The sequence below is a fragment of the Acomys minous genome, assembly GCF_964271855.1.
Source record: "Acomys minous genome assembly, chromosome: 8".
Classification (NCBI taxonomy): Eukaryota; Metazoa; Chordata; class Mammalia; order Rodentia; family Muridae; genus Acomys; species Acomys minous.
In genome coordinates this window covers 17,020,194-17,039,351 of record NC_140489.1, presented here as the reverse complement: position 1 = coordinate 17,039,351, position 19,158 = coordinate 17,020,194, and the positions used below count along the sequence as shown (strand labels likewise).

The window sequence follows — 19,158 nt, the reverse complement described above, 5'->3', positions numbered from 1 at the left end:
AATTATGGATTTAGAATCTCACTTGAAAAGTTTGAACTGTGTCCTGTAAACTGGACCATATCACGGCAGTAAGAAATGCAGTTAAGCTGGGCGTGGTGGCCCACGCCAGTAATCCCTGCACTTGGGAGGCAGAGGCAGGTGGATCGCTGTGAGTTCGAGGCCAGCCTGGTCTACAAAGTGACTCCAGGATAGCTAAGGCTAACACAGAGAGACTTTGTCTCAAAAAACCAAAAAAAAAAAAAAAAATGCAGTGTGTCTTTATAGTCACATGCACTCATAATATAAAACCAGAACAGAAACCCAGCTTGATGGGCACCTGCCTATAACATCGGTATTCAGGAGGCTGAGGCAGGAGGCTTATGAGTTTTGAGGCCAGCCCAAGTTATATAGTGAGTTCAAAGCTGCAAAAGGAGACTGTCTCATAACAACAAAGAGGCTAGCACATAGTAACAATGACACTCACGTGCTGTGTTAGATGGAGTTCAGGAAATACCTCCTTCTGTTGGTACACTCTTAACTGCCAATGTGTGGCCTACTCGTGTGGTTTAAGAATCCCTTCTTGCAGCCAGTGAAAAATATCATTATAGAGATTTGTTTGTTTGTTGTTTGTTTTTCGAGACAGGGTTTCTTTGTGTAGCCCTGGCTGTCCTGGACTTGCTTTGTAGACCAGGATGGCCTCAAACTCACAGTGATCCACCTGCCTCTGCCTGCCTCTGAAGCGCTGGGATTAAAGGTATGCGCCACCGTGCCCGGCCATTATAGAGACTGAGGACCCAATTCATGTCTTTTGTGTACCATGCAGCTTTGAGCCTATGTGCTGATTTAATGAACACTTACCCTTTAGCTTACCAACAAAACTTTAAGCAACAGCAGCCAGTCAGAGCTAGAAAGCCGACTCCATCAGCTGACCGAGACACTCATCCAGAAGCAGACCATGCTGGAGAGCCTCAGCACAGAAAAGAACTCCCTGGTCTTCCAGCTAGAGCGCCTGGAGCAGCAGGTGCACTCTGCCTCCGAGGGGCCTAGCAGCGGATCCTCCATCAACATGTCTGCAGTTGACGGTGGTGAAGGTAACCCTAGAAGGACATGGCGACAAAACATGATTTTGAAAAATTACAGAAAGACCATTTTTACCGAAAAGAATCTTTCTTCAGTGATTCTTCTCCTGACGTGAGACCTGGGCCCTGTGCTGTTAGTAAGATCATTACAAACATGTATCTTGGACTAATAGCTCAGAGGGTCAGACTTGGAGAAAGAGGGCCTGGGATTGGGAAGTGCATTGGGATAATAAGATACTCAACAAGACAGACACAAGTCAGGAATTCAGTAGCACAGACACTTAAAGGAAATGTGTTTCCATGATCACTTAGTGAAGGACTGTTAGTGTTGAAGTCTGTATTGGTTTGCATGTTTGTCCATGTGCTTTAATTATGATAACAAAACCTGTAGAATTTTAAGGTGCATATTCAAAAAGAGTATGTCAGAGTTTGAACCTTAGAACTGCGTAAAGCCTACACAGTCATGGAATAAACCTCTCAGTTCTTTGACTTTGTTACTTTAAAAATGGAAAAGTTTAAAGAGAGAACACCAGGTATGGGCATCAGTTGTAATTTAAGTAGGGTGGCCAACGGAAAATCCACTTGAAGTGACACGTTATTTAAGTTCCAAAGGATATGATAAGAAAGTGAACTTTGGGCTGGAGAGATGGCTCAGAGGTTAAGAGCACTGACTGCTCTTCCAGAGGTCCTGAGTTCAATTCCCAGCAATCACATGGTGGCTCACAACCATCTATAATGTGATGTAATGTCCTCCTCTGGCGGGTAGGTGTATATGCAGGCAGAGCACTGTATACATAATAATAAATAAATATTTAAAAAAAAAAAAAAGAAGAAAGTGAACTTTGAGGAAGCCTGGAGGAAAAGTGTTCCAAGTGAGAGCAGTGCCCAGGCCTTGAGGGAGGTGGGTCCCTGGTGATTCAGGACAGGAAGGAGTGGAGGGAGAGTAGTGCAAGACAGATTCAAGGAGCGTGGAGGAGCCTGCCTTGACCTGCACAGGGACCTGAAATAAAGTAGGGACCTGATTTGCACTGTGCTGTGATGTCTCTTGGTGACTCAGACTTGGTCTGGTTAGGTGGTTCAGAGGTGTGGCATTTGCTAACATGTAAGAGATCTGGGGTTTTCCCTCAGCCTTGCCTCCCGCCTCATCAGAAATCTCAGAGGGCTAAGAGCAGGTGTATAAGGGATGGTAGTTTTGATCAGAATGGCTTTTGTGGGGCCTGGAGCAGTGTGAGAATTTATTTGGAAAGTGAGGTGACAGAATTTACTGACAGATTAGATATAAAGCTTGAAAGAAATGAGTGAGAGATTTGGCCTGGGTGGATGGGAGGGTGGAGTTGTTACATACTCAGATGGGAAAACACCAAGAGAGGGCGTTGGCCGGGGAGAGAGACTAGAGTCATAGCTCTAGATACACGAGTCTGGAGCTCGCATCGATCCAGAAGAAACGGGTAAGCAGTCAGGTGGTTGGGGGTGGGGTGACGCTGGCTGTACCCACTGAGGAGCCAGCACCTTCAGCAGTGCAGAAGCCATTGGCTGCTCTCAGAGCCCAGGCCCAGGAATGTTGACTCTTGCTGGCACCAGATATTGTAACCTTTTTATTGTCTACTAAAATTTTGTGGACGTCGAAGCATTTTCTGTAGTTGCTTTTTGTTATGACTTCTACTCTGGGGCCAGTGCTTAGAAAGTTGCCTTGAGAAATTATTCATTTGATATAATACATTTTCAACTTGTTTTCTTAGAAAGTCAATTGTAGTGTCAATATATTAATCTGTTCTCTTATTTAAATAGGGACACGCCTACGAAATGTTCCTGTTCTTTTTAATGACACAGAAACTAATCTGGCCGGAATGTATGGAAAAGTTCGCAAAGCTGCTAGCTCCATTGACCAATTTAGGTAAGCAGTGCCACTCAGGATGAGTGACATGCCCTCAACTATTTTTATAATGTTTTCCAGTTGGTACAGTCACCCTGAGCCCACTGGGCAGAGCTAATATTTAAAGTGGCAGCTCCCTTATTCTTTGTGATACTCCCAGGCTGTGAAATTGCCTTAGGCAGGTCTGCTGGTGCCTAAGCAGTGTTGAAAGTTATAAATCCTGGCAAACCTCCTTTTCTAACACCAAGAAGCTGTCATTGCTTAATTTTATTTATTTATTTATTTATCTTTTGGTTTTCTGAGACAGGGTCTCTCTGTGTAGCCTTGTCTGTCCTGGACTCACTTTGTAGACCAGGCTGGCCTCAAACTTGAAGCAATCTGCCTGCCTCTTCCTCCCAAATGCTGGGATTAAAGGCATGTGCTACCACGCCTGGCCTTTTTCATTACTTAATTTGAAGTAGGTTGATCCACTTCTTGCTCTCTCTTTTGATTTTTCAAAACAAGAGTTTTTCTATGTAGCCCTGGTTGTCCTGTAGCTCACTATAGACCAGGCTGACCTGGAACGCAGAGACTCACCAATCCACCATCTTCTGCCTCCCAAGTTCTGAGATTAAAGGCTTCCTAGACATGGATTTAATGAATTGTGTGATAAGAGTAATGTTTTCTTAGCCTTTCTGAGTCAGAACAGAACTGTGGTGTTAGAAAAAAAAGAGCAACAAGAAGAGATAAGTTATGAGGTGCGTGTATTTAGCATAGTACCTGTAGAGAACCTAACTGCAATGAGTGCTAGTGTCAGTGAGAGAAGGGAAAGGTTTGTTACACACACATATCTTTTTTTTTAAGTTTTTAAAAAATATTTATTTATTTATTAAGTATACAGTGTTTTGCCTGCATGTATACCTGCACACCAGAAGAGGGCACCAGATCTCATTATAGATGGTTGTGAGCCACCATGTGGTAGCTGGGAATTGAACTCAGGACCTGTAGAAGAACAGGCAGTGCTCTTAACCTCTGAGCCATCTCTCCAGCACCTTGTTCGTTCATTTGTTTTTTTCTATTTTGTTTTGTTTTCTGTGACAGGGTCTTCCTTTGTAGCACTGGCTTGGAATTCACTGTGTATTTTAACAGTCTCTCTGTATAGCTTTGGCCATCCTGGACTCACTCTGTAGACCAGGCTAGCCTCGAACTCACAGTGATTCTCCTGCCTCTGTCTCCCAAGTGCTGGGATTAAAGGCGTGCGCCACCACACCTGGCTAGATTAACCATTTTCAAGTAAATACTTGTGCTAATTTTTGTTGTTGTTGTTTGTTTTGTTTTTCAAGACAGGGTCTCTCTGTGTATCCTTGACTGACCTGGACTCCCTTTGTAGATCAGGCAGTCCTCGAATTCATAGCAATCCTCCTGTCACTGCCTCCCAAATACTGGGGTTATAGGCGTGTACCACCACCACCCAGCCTGCTAATATTTTAAAAGATTAATTTATTAATTAATATGTATACACTTCTCTACCTGCATGCCAGAAGAGGGCATCAGATCACACATAGGTGGCTGTGAGCCACCATGTGGTTGCTGGGAATTGAACTCAGGACCTATGGAGGAGTATCCAGTGTTCTTAACCTCTGAGCCATCTCTCCAGGCCCTGTTGTGCTAAATTTTTAACAGCTAACACCAAATGATATTTTGTTTGCTGTAACCTTCCTATTAGTCATTTTAAGTGATTGTGTGGGTCATTTTTCTGTGGTAAGTCACAGATAGTTTGAGTGATATTTTAAAAAACATTGGCTAGTAACTCAGGAAGATTGGCTTGGACTATAATTTCTTTTCTTTCACATGTTTGCACAGTATTCGCCTGGGAATTTTTCTCCGAAGATATCCCATTGCACGAGTGTTTGTAATAATTTATATGGTGAGTAAATTTATTTGAAAATCTAATGCCACACTTGATTTCTATCTATTATCTTAGCTGCTAAGATATTAGCTGTTCATATTCATATTCATAACCAGCTTTGAAAGAAAGTAGAGCTCATTTTTGATAGTTAAGCTTTTCTGCAAATACTTAACAAGTTAGCCACTTACTATGTTGAGGACAAAAATTGCTCAGAGGCTTTTCCTGAAAATAAAATTAACTGCAGTATAACTTAACAGTATTTTAAAGTCTGTCTAATGACAAAAACACAATATAGAATGGCTGATTTAATTTTGATCTTAATGCTGCAAAATTGCTTTGATTATTTTCATGTGTTTTACTTTATTTTCTAGAAGGATCCCAAAGCCAATTCCTTTCCTTCTGGGTTTTTGCTTACACAGATTGAGTAGTCGGTAGTGCTGGTTCACGTGCACCATGACTGAAAGCCCGTTCACTATGCTGAGTGGCTGAGCTCTCAGCACATTAGGCTGAGCTAAGGGCTGTTTTCTTAAGAAATAGAAACCTACTTTTAAAGGAAACTTCTATGTGATCCACTAGAGGGAAGAGTTACTCCTCTAAAAAAAAGTTTGGGCTGGAGAGATGGCTCAGAAGTTAAGAGCACTTCCAAAGGTCCTTAGTTCAATTCCCAACAACTAATGTGGCTCACAACCATCCATAATGACATCTGATGCCCTCTTCTGGCCTGTGGGCACACATGCATGCAGAATACTGTACAAATAATAAATAAATAAATCTTTAAAAAAATAAAGATTTAAGGAAGGAGGATGGGGCTGGAGAGATGGCTCAAAGGTTAAGAGCACTGTCTGCTCTTCCAGAGATCCTGAGTTCAATTCCCAGCACCCACATGGTGGTTCACAACCATCTATAATGAGATCTGGTGCCCTTTTCTGGTGTGCAGGCAGAATACTGTATACATAATAAATAAATAAATCTTAAAAAAGAAAAGGCCGGGCGTGGTGGCGCACGCCTTTAATCCCAGCACTCGGGAGGCAGAGGCAGATGGATTGTTGTGAGTTTGAGGCCAGCCTGGACTACAAAGCAAGCCTAGGACAGCCAAGACTACACAGAGAAACCCTGTCTCAAAAAACAAAAAAACAAAAAAACAAAAAAAAAAAAAAGAAAGAAAAGAAAAGAAAGGAGGATGGGTGGGTAGGAAGAAAAAAGGAAAGACATCAGAAAGGACTCAGAGTGTACCCCATAGGGGCTGACTGCCAAGTACTGGTGCTGTGTGTGATGAGGGTACCGGAAAATGTTAGCTATTGTGTGTTACATCCTACAGAATTTACACACCTAACTGATGGCTCCAAGGGAGCCAGAAATTTGTCACTAATCCAACCTCTGCCGCTGACATATTACTCCTATCAAGTGTACTTTTTCATCAACAAAGCTGGCTAAAATCAGAACACCAGTCGTTAACTGTCCCACAGGTCTTGCCAGCCCATGTCTGTCTGTCTAGCACTGCTAGCCAAACTCTCTCTGCATAGTCACCTGCCTGGTCGTTCCTGCAAATGCATTCAAGTCATGAGCGTTCAGTGTTCAGGCTCTTCTCCTTTCAGCTGGGGGATCTGCAGTATGTAGCTCTCTGTTTCTGAACTCATTGGCTTGTTTCGTCATTGGGTCATTGGTTTCTCCATTATTTGGCCAGTAAACATGAGCCCCTGCTGTGTTTCAGACTCTGTCCCAGAGGGGTACAAAGACAAGATGTGGTCTCTGTCCTTGCTATACAGTCCTTAGATGAAGACTGATTTACTGGCTGACACGTGAATTGTGTTTTCTCCCTCTAGGCTTTGCTTCACCTCTGGGTCATGATTGTCTTGCTGACTTACTCACCAGAAATGCACTCTGACCAGCCGCATGGCAAGTGAGCTGCTGCTGGTGCTCGTGAGCGCCTGCCCTCGTGCAGAGCTGAGACTCCTCAGAGCAGTGCACACGATGCCTTCACAGAAAGCTTGTCATCTTTAAGTTATTTCTCTGGTGTCTGACTCTCCCCTATTTCTATAGGAGTCTCTAAGTGCAGACAGTAATTTATCAAATTCAGCTCTGCTTTTTCTGAGTTCAGTTGCCCTGGATATGATAGAAAAAGAGATTCGGGGACTGTTCACCTCTGTACAGACCTTTCTATATTTTAAGTGACACTGATTATGGGTGATAATCAGGGAAACTAATTGTATTTAGGGATAAAAATAAAGATTTTTAAAAAATAACTTAGTGTGCTTTATATTTTCATATATTTAACTGAAAATATTTAATTTTTACATGTTAGATTCCTGGCTGGTATAACTTTTTAAAATACATAAATAAAATTCACTATGCATTTTTCTTTTTTTATTTTGTTTCCTTTTGGGTTTTTTGGTTGGTTGATTGGTTGGGGTTTTTTTTGTTTGTTTGTTTGGTTTGGTTTGGTTTGGTTTTTCGAGACAGGGTTTCTCTGTGTAGCCTTGACTGTCCTGGACTCCCTTTGTACACCAGACTGGCCTCAAACTCACAGCAATCATTTTTCTTTTTTAAAATAATGATTTTCATCCCCTTTCAAAAAAAGACCTTTCCTAAGGTTATCAGTGAGCGCGACTGGAAGTCACAGTGCGGTCACTAGGTGGCTGTAGTACTTTCCCACTGCTCTCCTCTTTACCCCTGTGTTGTCTTGTTTTTCCCCAGTGTGTATCTTGGAGTTAGCTTGTGGGGTCTGTAGCCCCTGCTGGTAGCATGTGGGAGATGTCTGTTTACCGACACTGTTAACCTTTGATTTCTTTTTTTTAAGATTTATTTATTATGTATACAGTATTCTGCCTGCATGTATGCCTGCATGCCAGAAGGCACCAGATCTCATTATAGATGGTTGTGAGCCACCATGTGGTTGTTGGGAATTGAACTCAGGACATTTGGAAGAGCAGCCAGTTTTTAACCTCTGAGCCACCTCTTCAACCTTTGTAAGGGGTGTCTTCTGTGTAACTAGAATGATCTTTGGATTATTTTACCTCTTCATCTTTGTGTCTAGATTTACATGGTGCTTTGTCACCCAGCTCCTGGTGGTCTCTTCATATGTAGTTAATACACGTGGCTCTTGGACAGTGAGTGGGAGCCGTCCCCATCTTGGGCCTGTCTTGATGTGGTCACTTGATGCCAGCTAAGAACCTTGGTGACACCATTGCCGTGACTTGAACACAGGCCATGGAAAGCCCTCCAAACCTTCCACATTATGGAGTATGTTTCCTATTTTTTATAATCAGATGTTAAGCGTATTTGGGCTTTTGTTTTCAGTGTGTCAGAAATGAGTAGGGCAGGATGTCTCACATCATATACATGGGGCTTGGCGTAGAGCTCAGCACCAAATCTAGGGGATTGATAGCAGGATCCTTACTTAGTGAGCATGACTGAGCTGTGGCCTTAGGCCTAGTGAGACAAGGAAGAGTTCAGTCTTGTTAATGGATTTTTAGATTTTTTTCTCTCTCTCCTAATTTGGAAACATTTCTGGAAAATGATTAAAACCAGGTTCCACCCTTAAAATGGAAAACAACACACACTCACTCATCCCTGTCTGCTGCCGACTTCCCGTCTTTGTGTAGTCCTGGCTTTTGTTGGGACATCTGTAAGTCTTTTGTCTAGTCTGCACATTCTTGGCTTTGGCAGTGTTTGACTAAGTGTTTCCCGTTCTGCACTCTTGTGTTTAATTGAGTTTCAGATTCATTACTCTTGACCACTCACAACTGGACAAGGCGATATGAAACCTTGACCTCATTAGGGGGCTTTTGGGAATGCCAAGCCACTGTCTTCTTGGGTCCAGTGCATGCAACCAAAGGGATTTCTTTCTTTCTTTCTTCCTTTCTTTCTTCTTCCTTCCTTCCTTTCTTTCTTTGTTTCTTCCTCCCTCCCCCTCCGCCCCTCTCTTTCAACAGGGTTTCTCTGTGTAGCCTTGGCTGTCCTGGACTTGCTTTGTAAACCAGGCTGCCTTTGAACTCATATCTATCCACCTGCCTCTGCCTCCAGGCCTGTGCCACCACGCCCGGCTTTGTCAAAGGGATCTCAGATATGCACAGAGTTCTTGGACTGCCTTGTATTCATAGGTATCAATTGAAAAACATTATTGGGCTGGAGAGATGGCTCAGAGGTTAAGAGCATTAACTGCTCTTTCAGAAGTCCTGAGTTCAATTCCCAGCAACCACATGGTGGCTCACAGCCATCTATAGTGTGACCTGATGTCCTCTTCTGGCCTGCAGGTGTATGTACAGGCAGAATACTGTATAAATAATAAATCTTTTTTAAAAAGAAAAAGAAAAACAACATTATTTTAAAATTCCCTTTCTAGACGTTGTCATTTATGAAAACCACTTCTATTGCTATAGAACAAAACCTTCCAAGGGAAGTTTTTTGTTTGTTTGTTTTAATATTCTCTCTATTGAGTAATTGGGGAGTAGAAGGTGAAGGGCCCTGAATCCACCTGGACGCCCAGCTTCCCTGTGAGGTAGGGCACACTCCTCAGGCCTCAGCAAGCTCGAGCTCCCAATTTCCAGGGGCCACCGGAGTGCTGGAAGTGGCAGAGGGCCTTGGTGAGGGTACAGGAAGGAAGGGGCTGGTGGGGAAGCCTAAGAGTTAAGGACCAACGGCCCGAGACACTTGGCACTGTGATTGGCCTTAAGAAATCTGATGGAGAAACAAAGGGACCTTCCTCCTCTTCAGCCTCTTAGAAGTAAGGGATAGAACTCTGAGGAGAAAGAGGCAAACTACACCAGTGGCTAAAGACTAGTGGAACAGCAGAACACTCAAAACCAGCGAGGCCTGGCGTACGTAACTATTCCTGCCCCCTGCTTCACCACATCTCATTTAGCCTTGCAAAGTTGCCTGCCCCTACCCTGTGTCTGACCCATGACGCATCTCCTTGAGAATCTATACAAAGAAAAGGGGAATGGATCTCACTTGAGAGAATTTCCCATCCCTGCCTTACAGAAGCTCTCCTGTGTTAGGTTCATGTGGAACCCCTCCATAGCTCCTGTTTGAACTCTTCCCTGACAGCCTGAGTTTAATTCCCAGGACCCATACGTAGAAGAGAAAACTGACTCCTGAAAGGTGTCCGTCCATCTTCTGACCTCCACACACAAGCTGTGGCACACACGTGCCTTCCCCACAAATACATAAGGGCAGCAGAAGTTGTTTTTGGTTTTGTTTTTGTTATGTATATCTAGGCATGGTGGCGCATACCTTTAATCCCACCCAGCACATGGGAGGCGGAGGCAGGTGGATCTTTGTGAGTTTGAGGTCATCCTGGTCTACAAAGAGAGTCTAGGACAGCCAGGGCTGTTACACAAAGAAACCAAAACAAATAAACAAAAAACAAAACAAAAAACCCTCAAAGCAGATTTGTTTTTTTAAAAAGTGACCATTTTCACTGGGCATGGTGGCGCACGCCTTTAATCCCAGCACTTGGGAGGCAGAGGCAGGCGGATGGCTATGAGCTCAAGAGTTCAAGGCCAGCCTGATCTATAAAGCAATAGCACAGACAGGACTGTTACACAGAGAAACCCTGTCTTCAAAAAAAAAAAAAAGTGATCATTTTCAAAACCAGGACTATCCGAGTACCAAAAAGTCAGGTGCTACTGTCCCTGGCCGGTGGACACAGGCGGCAGGGTGCAGCAAAGCACTGCCTTTCCAGCCCTCACCTCTCTCATTCTTAGAAATGGGCAGATCGCCACTGCCATAAAAGGGTGCTTTTGAAGTGTCAAAGACTACTCAAATGTCAGTTTTGTTAGCTGGCTTGTTCTCAATTGGGCAGAGACAGAAAGTACAGGACAGCCCCCATGACAGCCGGTTGGTTAATCACGCCCCTGCGGGACGGACACAGACCTTGGAAGCCACATTGACAAGTCCACGCGCGGGGCACTGCTCCTCGCTGAGAGACCACTGCTCCTCCCATGATAACAGCGTGGGCCCTCCCTCTTGATCAGGGCTTCTCAACCTGTGAAAAGGGGTCGATAGCGGACATCCCACATGTCAGATGTTTACTTTACGACTCATAGCAGTAGCAAAATTACTACTAGTTACTACTAGTAGCAATGAAATAATTTTGTGGTTAGGGATCACCACAACATGGAGAGCTGGATTAAGAGGTCTCGGCATTAGGAAGGTGGAGAACCAGTGCTCCAGGTGACCATGATGGTACTCAGGTACCAGACAGCCCTCAGCTCTGGACACAGCTTAGAGCTGGCCCTCTATTTATTTATTTTTGGTTTTATTTATTTATTTATTTATTTGAGGCAGGGTTTCTCTGTGTGTAGTCTTGGCTTTCCTGGACTTGCTTTGTAGACCAGGCTGGCTCCCAGAGATAGCCCTGCCCCACTCAACATGGACCTCATCCTGCCAGAAGGCCGGCCGCCGCCCCCCCCCCCAAGGCCATGCTGCCTATGCCTGAAGTCAGGATTCGAGTCAGTGCTCAATTGACTGTGGCCACAGGTGGCTTGGAGAGACACTCTCCCTGTTTAATTCCATAAGTGTACAGACGAGCAGACAGGTTTGGACAGCCACCAAGGTCCTCTGGTTACTCACTGTCAGGGTCACACGTATCTGGTTTTCTCATGGCCGTGGTTTTGGAGTGCTTCATTACAAACAAGCAGTCTCTCAGACCTGTCTGGCATGAAGCCTTCTACTGCACATGTTTGGCTAGAACCTTCCAGTAGCTTTTAGTCCCTTGTGGCAATCTGCCATTTTTTTTTCAAATGACGCACAGTCCTGGGGCAGAGCCAGGTGCACTCTAATGAGGGGTAACGGCCCTCCATCAGTGTGAGAGGAAGCAGGTGTGTGTCCCGCTTAGGCCTGATCGATGTCTGTGGCGCTAGGGACAGACCCTTCCCCAACCACCCAGGCAGGAAATTGCCTTCCCAAAGAAGGTAAAGGAGAGCATTTTCTGTATTTTTAGCCGTAAAATTGGACCTGAAAGCACTTCAAGTCATGTGAAATGGGTTTCCCCCTGCTTATTAGAGCAGCATTTCTTAACTGTGGAAGACACCAGGTTAAAAGGTGAAAAGGCCATTCACTCACAAACGCACTCACTCACAGACCCACTCGCTCACATTAGTCAGTGTGTTTTGGGCTGTTCTCTTCCAGACTTTTTCCTTTGGCTGTGTATGCATGTCTGTAGAAAGGCCTAGAAACAGAGAAAGCAAAGCTGTAAATCAGTGGCTCTCAACCTTCCTAATGCTACGACCCTCTAATACAGTTCCTTAAGTGGTGGTGACCCCCAGCCATAACATTATTTATTTATTTTATTTATTTATTTATTTATTTTGGTTTTTCGAGACAGGGTTTCTCTGTGTAGCCTTGGCTGTCCTGGACTCACTTTGTAGACCAGGCTGGCCTCGAACTCACAGCAATCCACTTGCAATCCACTTACCTCTGCCTCCCGAGTGCTGGGATTATAGGCGTGTGCCACCACGCCGGGCTCATAACATTATTTTTATTGCTACTTTATAACTTATTTGCTACTATTATGAATTGTAATGTGATGTCTGTGCTTTCTGATGGTCTTTGGTGAAACGCTGCTGTATGTAGCTATGCTGCTCCGTGCATGTGTGTGTGTGTGTGTGTGTGTGTGTGTGTGTGTGTGTGTGTGTGTGTCTGTTAAGTTCTATCACAAAACTTCATCCCCATCCTGCAGTCTCCATTTTTAGTTGTATTTTTTTGACACATAATGTACAACTACATGCTCATTGTAAACTTCCGAACAGCCATGTCCCTCCCCGCAGTGCCTAGTGACAACTCTGTTGACTTAGAGAGAAGCAGGATAACTAACTGCCTAGCATTCAGCAAATACGTGGTGGGGGCAGGGAAAGTAGCGATGGGGGTTTGAGTGCATTTTTCTGGCCCCTTGTGATGGTCTGGAGGTGTAGCTTGGTGACAGAGCATTAGAATGGTGTGTCTGACGCCAGGGTTCCATCCCCTGGTGAGATGAAGGCTCAATAAAACAACAGCCACTCACTGTGGCTCGTGTGTGTGTGTGTGTGTGTGTGTGTGTGTGTGTGTGTGTGTGTGTGTGTGTGTGTGTAGGCCAGAGGTCCATGCGGGCTGTCTTCTACCACTCCTCACCTTATTTTTTGAGACAAGGTCTCTTACTGAACCCAGAGCTCACTGCTTCAACTATTCACCACTGACCAACAAGCTCTGAAGACCCATGATTCAGAATCAACCACTTTTTGTTTTTGTTTTTGTGTTTCTCTGTGTAGCCATGGTTGGTTGGTCTGGACTCTCTTTGTAGACCAGGCTGGCATTGAACTCACAGAGATTTGCCTACCTCTGTCTCCCGAGTGCTAGGATTAAAGGTGTGCACCACCACACCCAGCACAGAATCAATCTTTTTGGGGGAGAATATGCCATAGGAGATTCTGGAATAGTGTACCAATTCAAGAGGCACAGACATCAGTGAGGCTGTTTGTGATTTATTTATTTATTGTGTATACAATGTTCTGCCTGTATGTGTGCCTGCCCACCAGAAGAGGGCACCAGATCACATTATAGATGGTTGTGAGCCACCATGTGGTTGCTGGGAACTGAACTCAGGACCTCTGGAAGAGCAGTCAGTGCTCTTAACCTCTGAGCCATCCCTCCAGCCCGGCTGTTTGATCTTTTAGTACAAAAGATCTCTGGGCTCTTGGGAGATGGCTTAGCAGGTAGGAATGCCTGTTGTACAAGCATGGAGAACCTCAATTTGAATTCACAGCATCCATGTAAAGAGTTGGATATGAGATCATCCTGAGTGAGGTAACCCAGACCCAGAAAGACACACATGGTATATTACTCCCTTATAGGAAGTTATTAGCCATGTAATACAGGATAACCACAGTACAATACACAGACCTAAAGAAGCTAAATAACAAGGAGGACCCTAGGGAGGATGCTTAATTCTCATTCAGAAGGACAAATAGAATAGAGACTGGAAGCAGTTGAAGAGAAGGAACAGAAAGGGGCCCTACCATAGAGGTCTCTGAAAGACGCCACACAGCAGGAGATCCAAGCAGATGCTGAGACTCACAGCCAAACTCTGGGGTAGAGCACAGGGAGTCTTATGGAAGAGTTGGGGAACAGAGGGACCTGGAGGGGTCAGGAGCTCCACAAGGAGGCCAGTGGAGCCAACAAATCCGGGCAGAGGAGGGGGGTGCTGCAGAGACTGAGGCACCAACCAAGGACCATGCACAGTGAGGACCTAGAGCCCTTGCTCAGATGTAGTAGATAGCAGTACAGTCTCCTTGTGGGTCCCATAATATGGAGAGTAGGGGCTACTTCTCATATGGACTCTGGCCCCCAGACATTGATCATTTCCCCCTGGCGGGGCAGCCTTGCCACGCTACAGAGGAGGAGGATACAGGCGGTCCAGATGAGACTTGATAGGCTGAGGTGAGATGTTAGGGGAGGAGGGCTCCCCTTTCTGAGGACTAGAGTGACGGAGAGCGTATGAGGGAGGGAAGGTGGGATTGGGAGGCAACAAGAGAGGGAGGGGCTATAATCAGGATGTAAAGTGAACAAATTAAAAATTAATTAAAAAAAAGAAGAGTTGGGGTATGGCCACGCTTGCACCTGTAATCCCTGCACTGTAGGACAGAGACAGGAGGATCTTTGGAGCTTCCTGGCTTCAAGTTTAGCTCCAAGTTCCGTGAGAGTCCCCGTTACAAGAGAGAGAATAAGGTGGGCATTGATAAAAGACACCTGCCGTCCTCCTCTGGCCGCTGTATGCTCTGGAGCACACGCATATACATACACACATACATACACCTGTATTTCCTCTTTGTTGTTGCAAATGCCCGATGGCCAGGGTGATACCTGGCAACCACGCAAATTTCCGCTAGTAAGGAACCGCCATCAGGGGTGCAGAAGCTTGGCTGCCTCCTGTCCAGCCTACCACATCTGTAGTTGCAAACCATGATTTTCAGTGTCTTATAGGTTCCTTCTAGTATGGTTTGGGGCTCTTTTCCTTTGCTATGTCCTCATTTTAAATCCTGTCACCAGGTCCCTCCAAGATTCGTTTTTGAAATTGAATTCGTGGGAATTTGTCCTCTTCATCAGTCTGACTGATATTTGAAATTGTCCTAATTTGCCCTGGTCTGGCCTCTTCCCCAGGAGCTCAAGTCCGAACCTGAGGAAGAGGCCACAGAGGAACACTGCTTACTGGCTTGCTCCTAATGACTTGCTCAGCCTGCCTTTTTTTTTTTTTTAAGATATATTTATATATTAAAGTTACAGTGTTCTGGGGAGGACCAGATCCAGATGCCATTATAGATGGTTGTGAGCCACTATGTAGTTGCTGGGAATTGAACTCAGGACCTCTGGAAGAGGAACCAGGGCTCTTAACTGTTGAGCCATCTCTCCAGCCCCCAGCCTGTTTTTTTTTTTATACAACTCAGGGGTGACCCTGCCCGCAGTCAGCTGGGCCTCCCCACATCAATCATCAATCAAGAAAATGACCCACAGACTTACCTATAGGCCCATCTCATGGAGGCGTTTTCTCAAATGAGGTTCTTTCTTCTGAAATGAGCCTAGCTTGTGTCAGCAACAAACTAGCACACAATGCAAGTCTTAAAACTGTTAACTACTACCCAAGGTTGTTGTTTTATATTCCCAGTTACCGCTGTTCTAAGTTTCCCCATTGCACTAACACTGGGTGTTTAGGAGAGAGAAATCCTCCATTCACAGTAACTCTGTTTTTGCCGTTGTTGTTGTTGTTAGTTTAATGGTATGGCCTAATAAATGTTTATTATTAGACTTATAATTACTATGGCAATATTATTTAACCCACTTTCACAATCAATAAAGACACAGACACCTGATATGTTTTAGAATAGCCTTATCATCAGGGCTATGGCAGATATTAACCCCTAAGCTACCTTCCATTATCTCAAAGCCTCCCTCCCATCCCATCTGCTTCTAATAATTTTTTTCTTTCTTTCTTTTTTTTTTTTTTTTTTTTTTTGAGACAGGGTTTCTCTTTAAAGCCTTGGTTGTCCTGGACTCTCTTTGTAGACCAGGCTGGCCTTGAACTCACAGCGATCTGCCTGCCTCTGCCTCCTGAGTGCTGGGATTCAAGGCGTGCACCACCGTGGCCAGCTTTGCTTCTAATACTTTCTATCTGGCCTACCTTCCACCCGTAAACCCAAAATACTTGCCAAGGTTGTCCATCTGAGTCATGTCTTTCATGTGGAACTTGAGCATTCCTCTTCTGGGCCCAAGTGGCTCTTCCCTATCCCACTGAGATCCTGTTCCTTTTCCTCCTCCAGTACCTGTCTGCTTCTCCTTCCCAAGATCCTCCTCTCTCAAAGCCAGAGAGGCAGCTTTGACCACACCTACCCCATTCTGCCCTGCCCAGGTTTAGGCCTTTTAATCATCCAATCAGGAATAACTTCTTAGGCAAAGATAAACAGCAATACTTGGGGTACATGACAGTTTGCTCATAAACAGTAAGAAACGGGGTGGGGTGGGGGACATAAGCAATTAACAAACACAAGGCATCACACCATCCTCCAACACTCTGTCATGAAAAACTGGGCGCTGCACTCTTTCCTTTAAAGTGAAAGTGAGGGGCCAGGGCACACCAAAGTCCACTGGGTTGCAAGTCACTTGATTACTCTTTAGAAAGATCACATGGTTAATCCCAGCACTCGGGAGGTGGAGGCAGACGGATCGCTGTGAGTTCAAGGTCAGCTTGGTCTACAAAAGTGAGTCCAGGACAGCCAAGGCAACAAAAAATAAAATAAAAAATAAAGATCGCATGGATTCACCCAGCCACTAGCGGGGGAGGCACTCTCTGTGTGCCCACAGTTTGGCCCATGTGCACACAGCATGCTCTCACAGGTCTCATGGGTCTGTATAGGAAGGTAGAATCTTTTATGTCTGTGCACTCCTTGAATAAACTTTACAAAATCTGGTCATTTTAACTGTAAATCTGGAGAAATGAAGTGACTATTCTGAAACTCTGGTACTATCTGATGCCAGAGCAGGAGGATTATTAGGCTAGAGTGGGCTCTCCTCTGTGGACCTCTCCCTGAACATGCGGGTCCCTCCGAGAGGTGTTAGCAGAGTATCCTGGCTTCACCTGAGCAGGGGTTTCTGCGCACTCTGCAGGCTGTCACACTGGTAGAATCCAGCTCTTCCAGACCACTGAGGCTGCAGATCCCATGGAGCTGAGATTTGGCTGTACTCCCAACTTACTTGCCACTTCCAGGACTGGATGGCAGCTCAATGACATATTCACAAGGACAGTCCCCAAAGTGAGCCTCTGCTCAGAACCTAACAGACTTTTGGCTACTTTATTGGGTTCTTTTTTCTACCTCCCTATACCACCCTAATCCCTTCCAATGTCCTGACACTAGGTCGGGGACAAAGAAAGACAGAGGGGAAGGGGGCATCAGTATCGTCAGACTACTTCCTGCTGATTAAGGGCATCGAGGTCCTTGGGGCAAATTTGATCTTCATTGGCAGGATAGCTCCAACCACCAACAGTAACAGCTGAAGGAGCAGCAGCCGGCTTAGCCCCTGTCAGAGCTTAGCACTTATCACACACTTGCAGAAACTATCTGCAGCTGGCAAAATCACGCCCCTGCTAAAGGATGAGGCAAACCACAGTCAGCTGCTATGGACCGTCTGAAGCAGCCTCATATCCCACACCTGGGATTAAAACAAAAACACCTTCCCATAACATGTCTGTGTTTTTAAAGAAACCAAAAATTCTCACTGCGGGTGAACTTTAAGGATACGAGGGGTGACCACCTGACCCAAATGCCTCATTTTAACAGTCCTGGAAATAGGGTTTCAACTCAGTTTCCTGCAGCTGGCTGGACATCTGTGAGCCAGTAGCACAGGACTGGGACACTAGCCTAGGGGCCTCATCCTAGTCATCTTTCCATGATGTGACACCCCAAAATGTGTGGCTGGCTATGTCCCACTGGGGCCCAGCCCATGCAGGTGTGGGCTCCTGCTCTGGGCCTAAGATGTGGGCCTGTCTGAAAACCCCCAAGGATCTTTACACTGATTTCTGGTATCTTGGGACTGTGTAGAGTTCAAAACTTTTAAGACTCACACTTATCAGCTGGACACGGTGGTGTACGCCTTTAATCCTAGCACTCAGGGAGGCAGGGGCAGGTGGGGGTATTCATGAGTTCAAGGCCAGCCTGGTCTACAAAGTGAGTTCCAGGACAGCCAAGGCTACACAGAGAAACCCTGTCTCAAACTGCCCTCCCCAACCCCCGAAAATCACACTTATCTATTGGTGTGGGCACACATGCACGCATGCCATGGGACACCCGTGGAAGTCAGAAAGATAACCTGTGAGAATTGGATCTCCTCTTCCACCATGTGGGTCTCAAGGATTGAACTCGGCTCATCAGGCTTGCCAGACAGCAGCAAAGGTTCCACTAAACACTTCGTCAGGCCCAGGCTGTGTACTTTGTAGATGAAAACAAAGTAGAAAGCCTGAGTCTCTCCAGCTCAGTCTCACCGTGACACGCCACTGCACATAGGGGAAGCTTTTAAGTTTGGGAAAGTGTGGGAGGTTTCTCAAAGCCTCATGAGTAACAGCGATCTAAAACAAAGCATCTCACAGGGTCCTGCTCCTTGCACTTGGCTCCAAGCCTGAGTGAGATCCATCCCCATGGAAATTGAGCATGTGGGAAGTATTTGAGAGTCACAATCACTAGAGCTGTACAGACCTCAAGGGGACAGGAACGGTGGCTGCACCCCCAAAGGAGCCAAGCTCTGCAGCCTAGAAGCCACCTGTGGAACAGCCACAGGTCTGTTCCAGGATGCTCAGGGCCACCTAGTGTTGCCCAATCCTGAGCAGCAGAAAATAGGAACATGCTGTTCCTAATGCTGATGTCACCCCGAGAATAAATTACACAAATTACCCCATCAGTTAGCTACTGCTTTCTAACAAAACTTGCTCCTCAAACTCTGGGACCTAAAATATGTTATTGCTCACAGGTCAGGAGAAAACTCTGTCCATCTGGCCCAAACCAACTGATCTTGCCTGAGCCTGCAGATAGGCTGCAGTTAGCTGGCTGGTCTGCTAGGTAACACCTGGTCTAAGTGGCCATGCCCTTTGTATGAGTGGCTGAGTTGAATGTTGCTGACCCAACAGGACTGCTTGAGTGTCAGGACAAGGCTGTGGCCAACATGCACAAAATCAGACCTGGTCCAGGCCTTTATCACTTCCATCTCAGTACACTGTGTAAAGCCAGCTCAGCTCCAAGAGCTAGAGACTGCTCCTCCTCCTCTTCCTCTTCCTCCTCTCTTTTTCTTCTTTTTAATTGCATCACCGTGTGTGTGTGTGTGTG

The 19,158-nt window shown here is 45.5% G+C and overlaps 1 protein-coding gene across 1 annotated transcript in view; it reads left to right on the top strand.

Annotated features, from left to right (window-relative positions):
* GOLGA5 (golgin A5) overlaps positions 1–7,062 on the top strand; it is a 30,792-nt gene extending 23,730 nt beyond the window's left edge. Inside the window, exons 10-13 of the mRNA XM_084792667.1 lie at positions 845–1,070; positions 2,847–2,952; positions 4,774–4,837; positions 6,643–7,062. Coding sequence (XP_084648793.1) covers positions 845–1,070; positions 2,847–2,952; positions 4,774–4,837; positions 6,643–6,723 — 477 coding nt within the window. The 3' untranslated portion in view covers positions 6,724–7,062. The remainder of the gene's footprint in view (positions 1–844; positions 1,071–2,846; positions 2,953–4,773; positions 4,838–6,642) is intronic.
* The last annotated feature ends 12,096 nt before the right edge of the window (positions 7,063–19,158 follow it).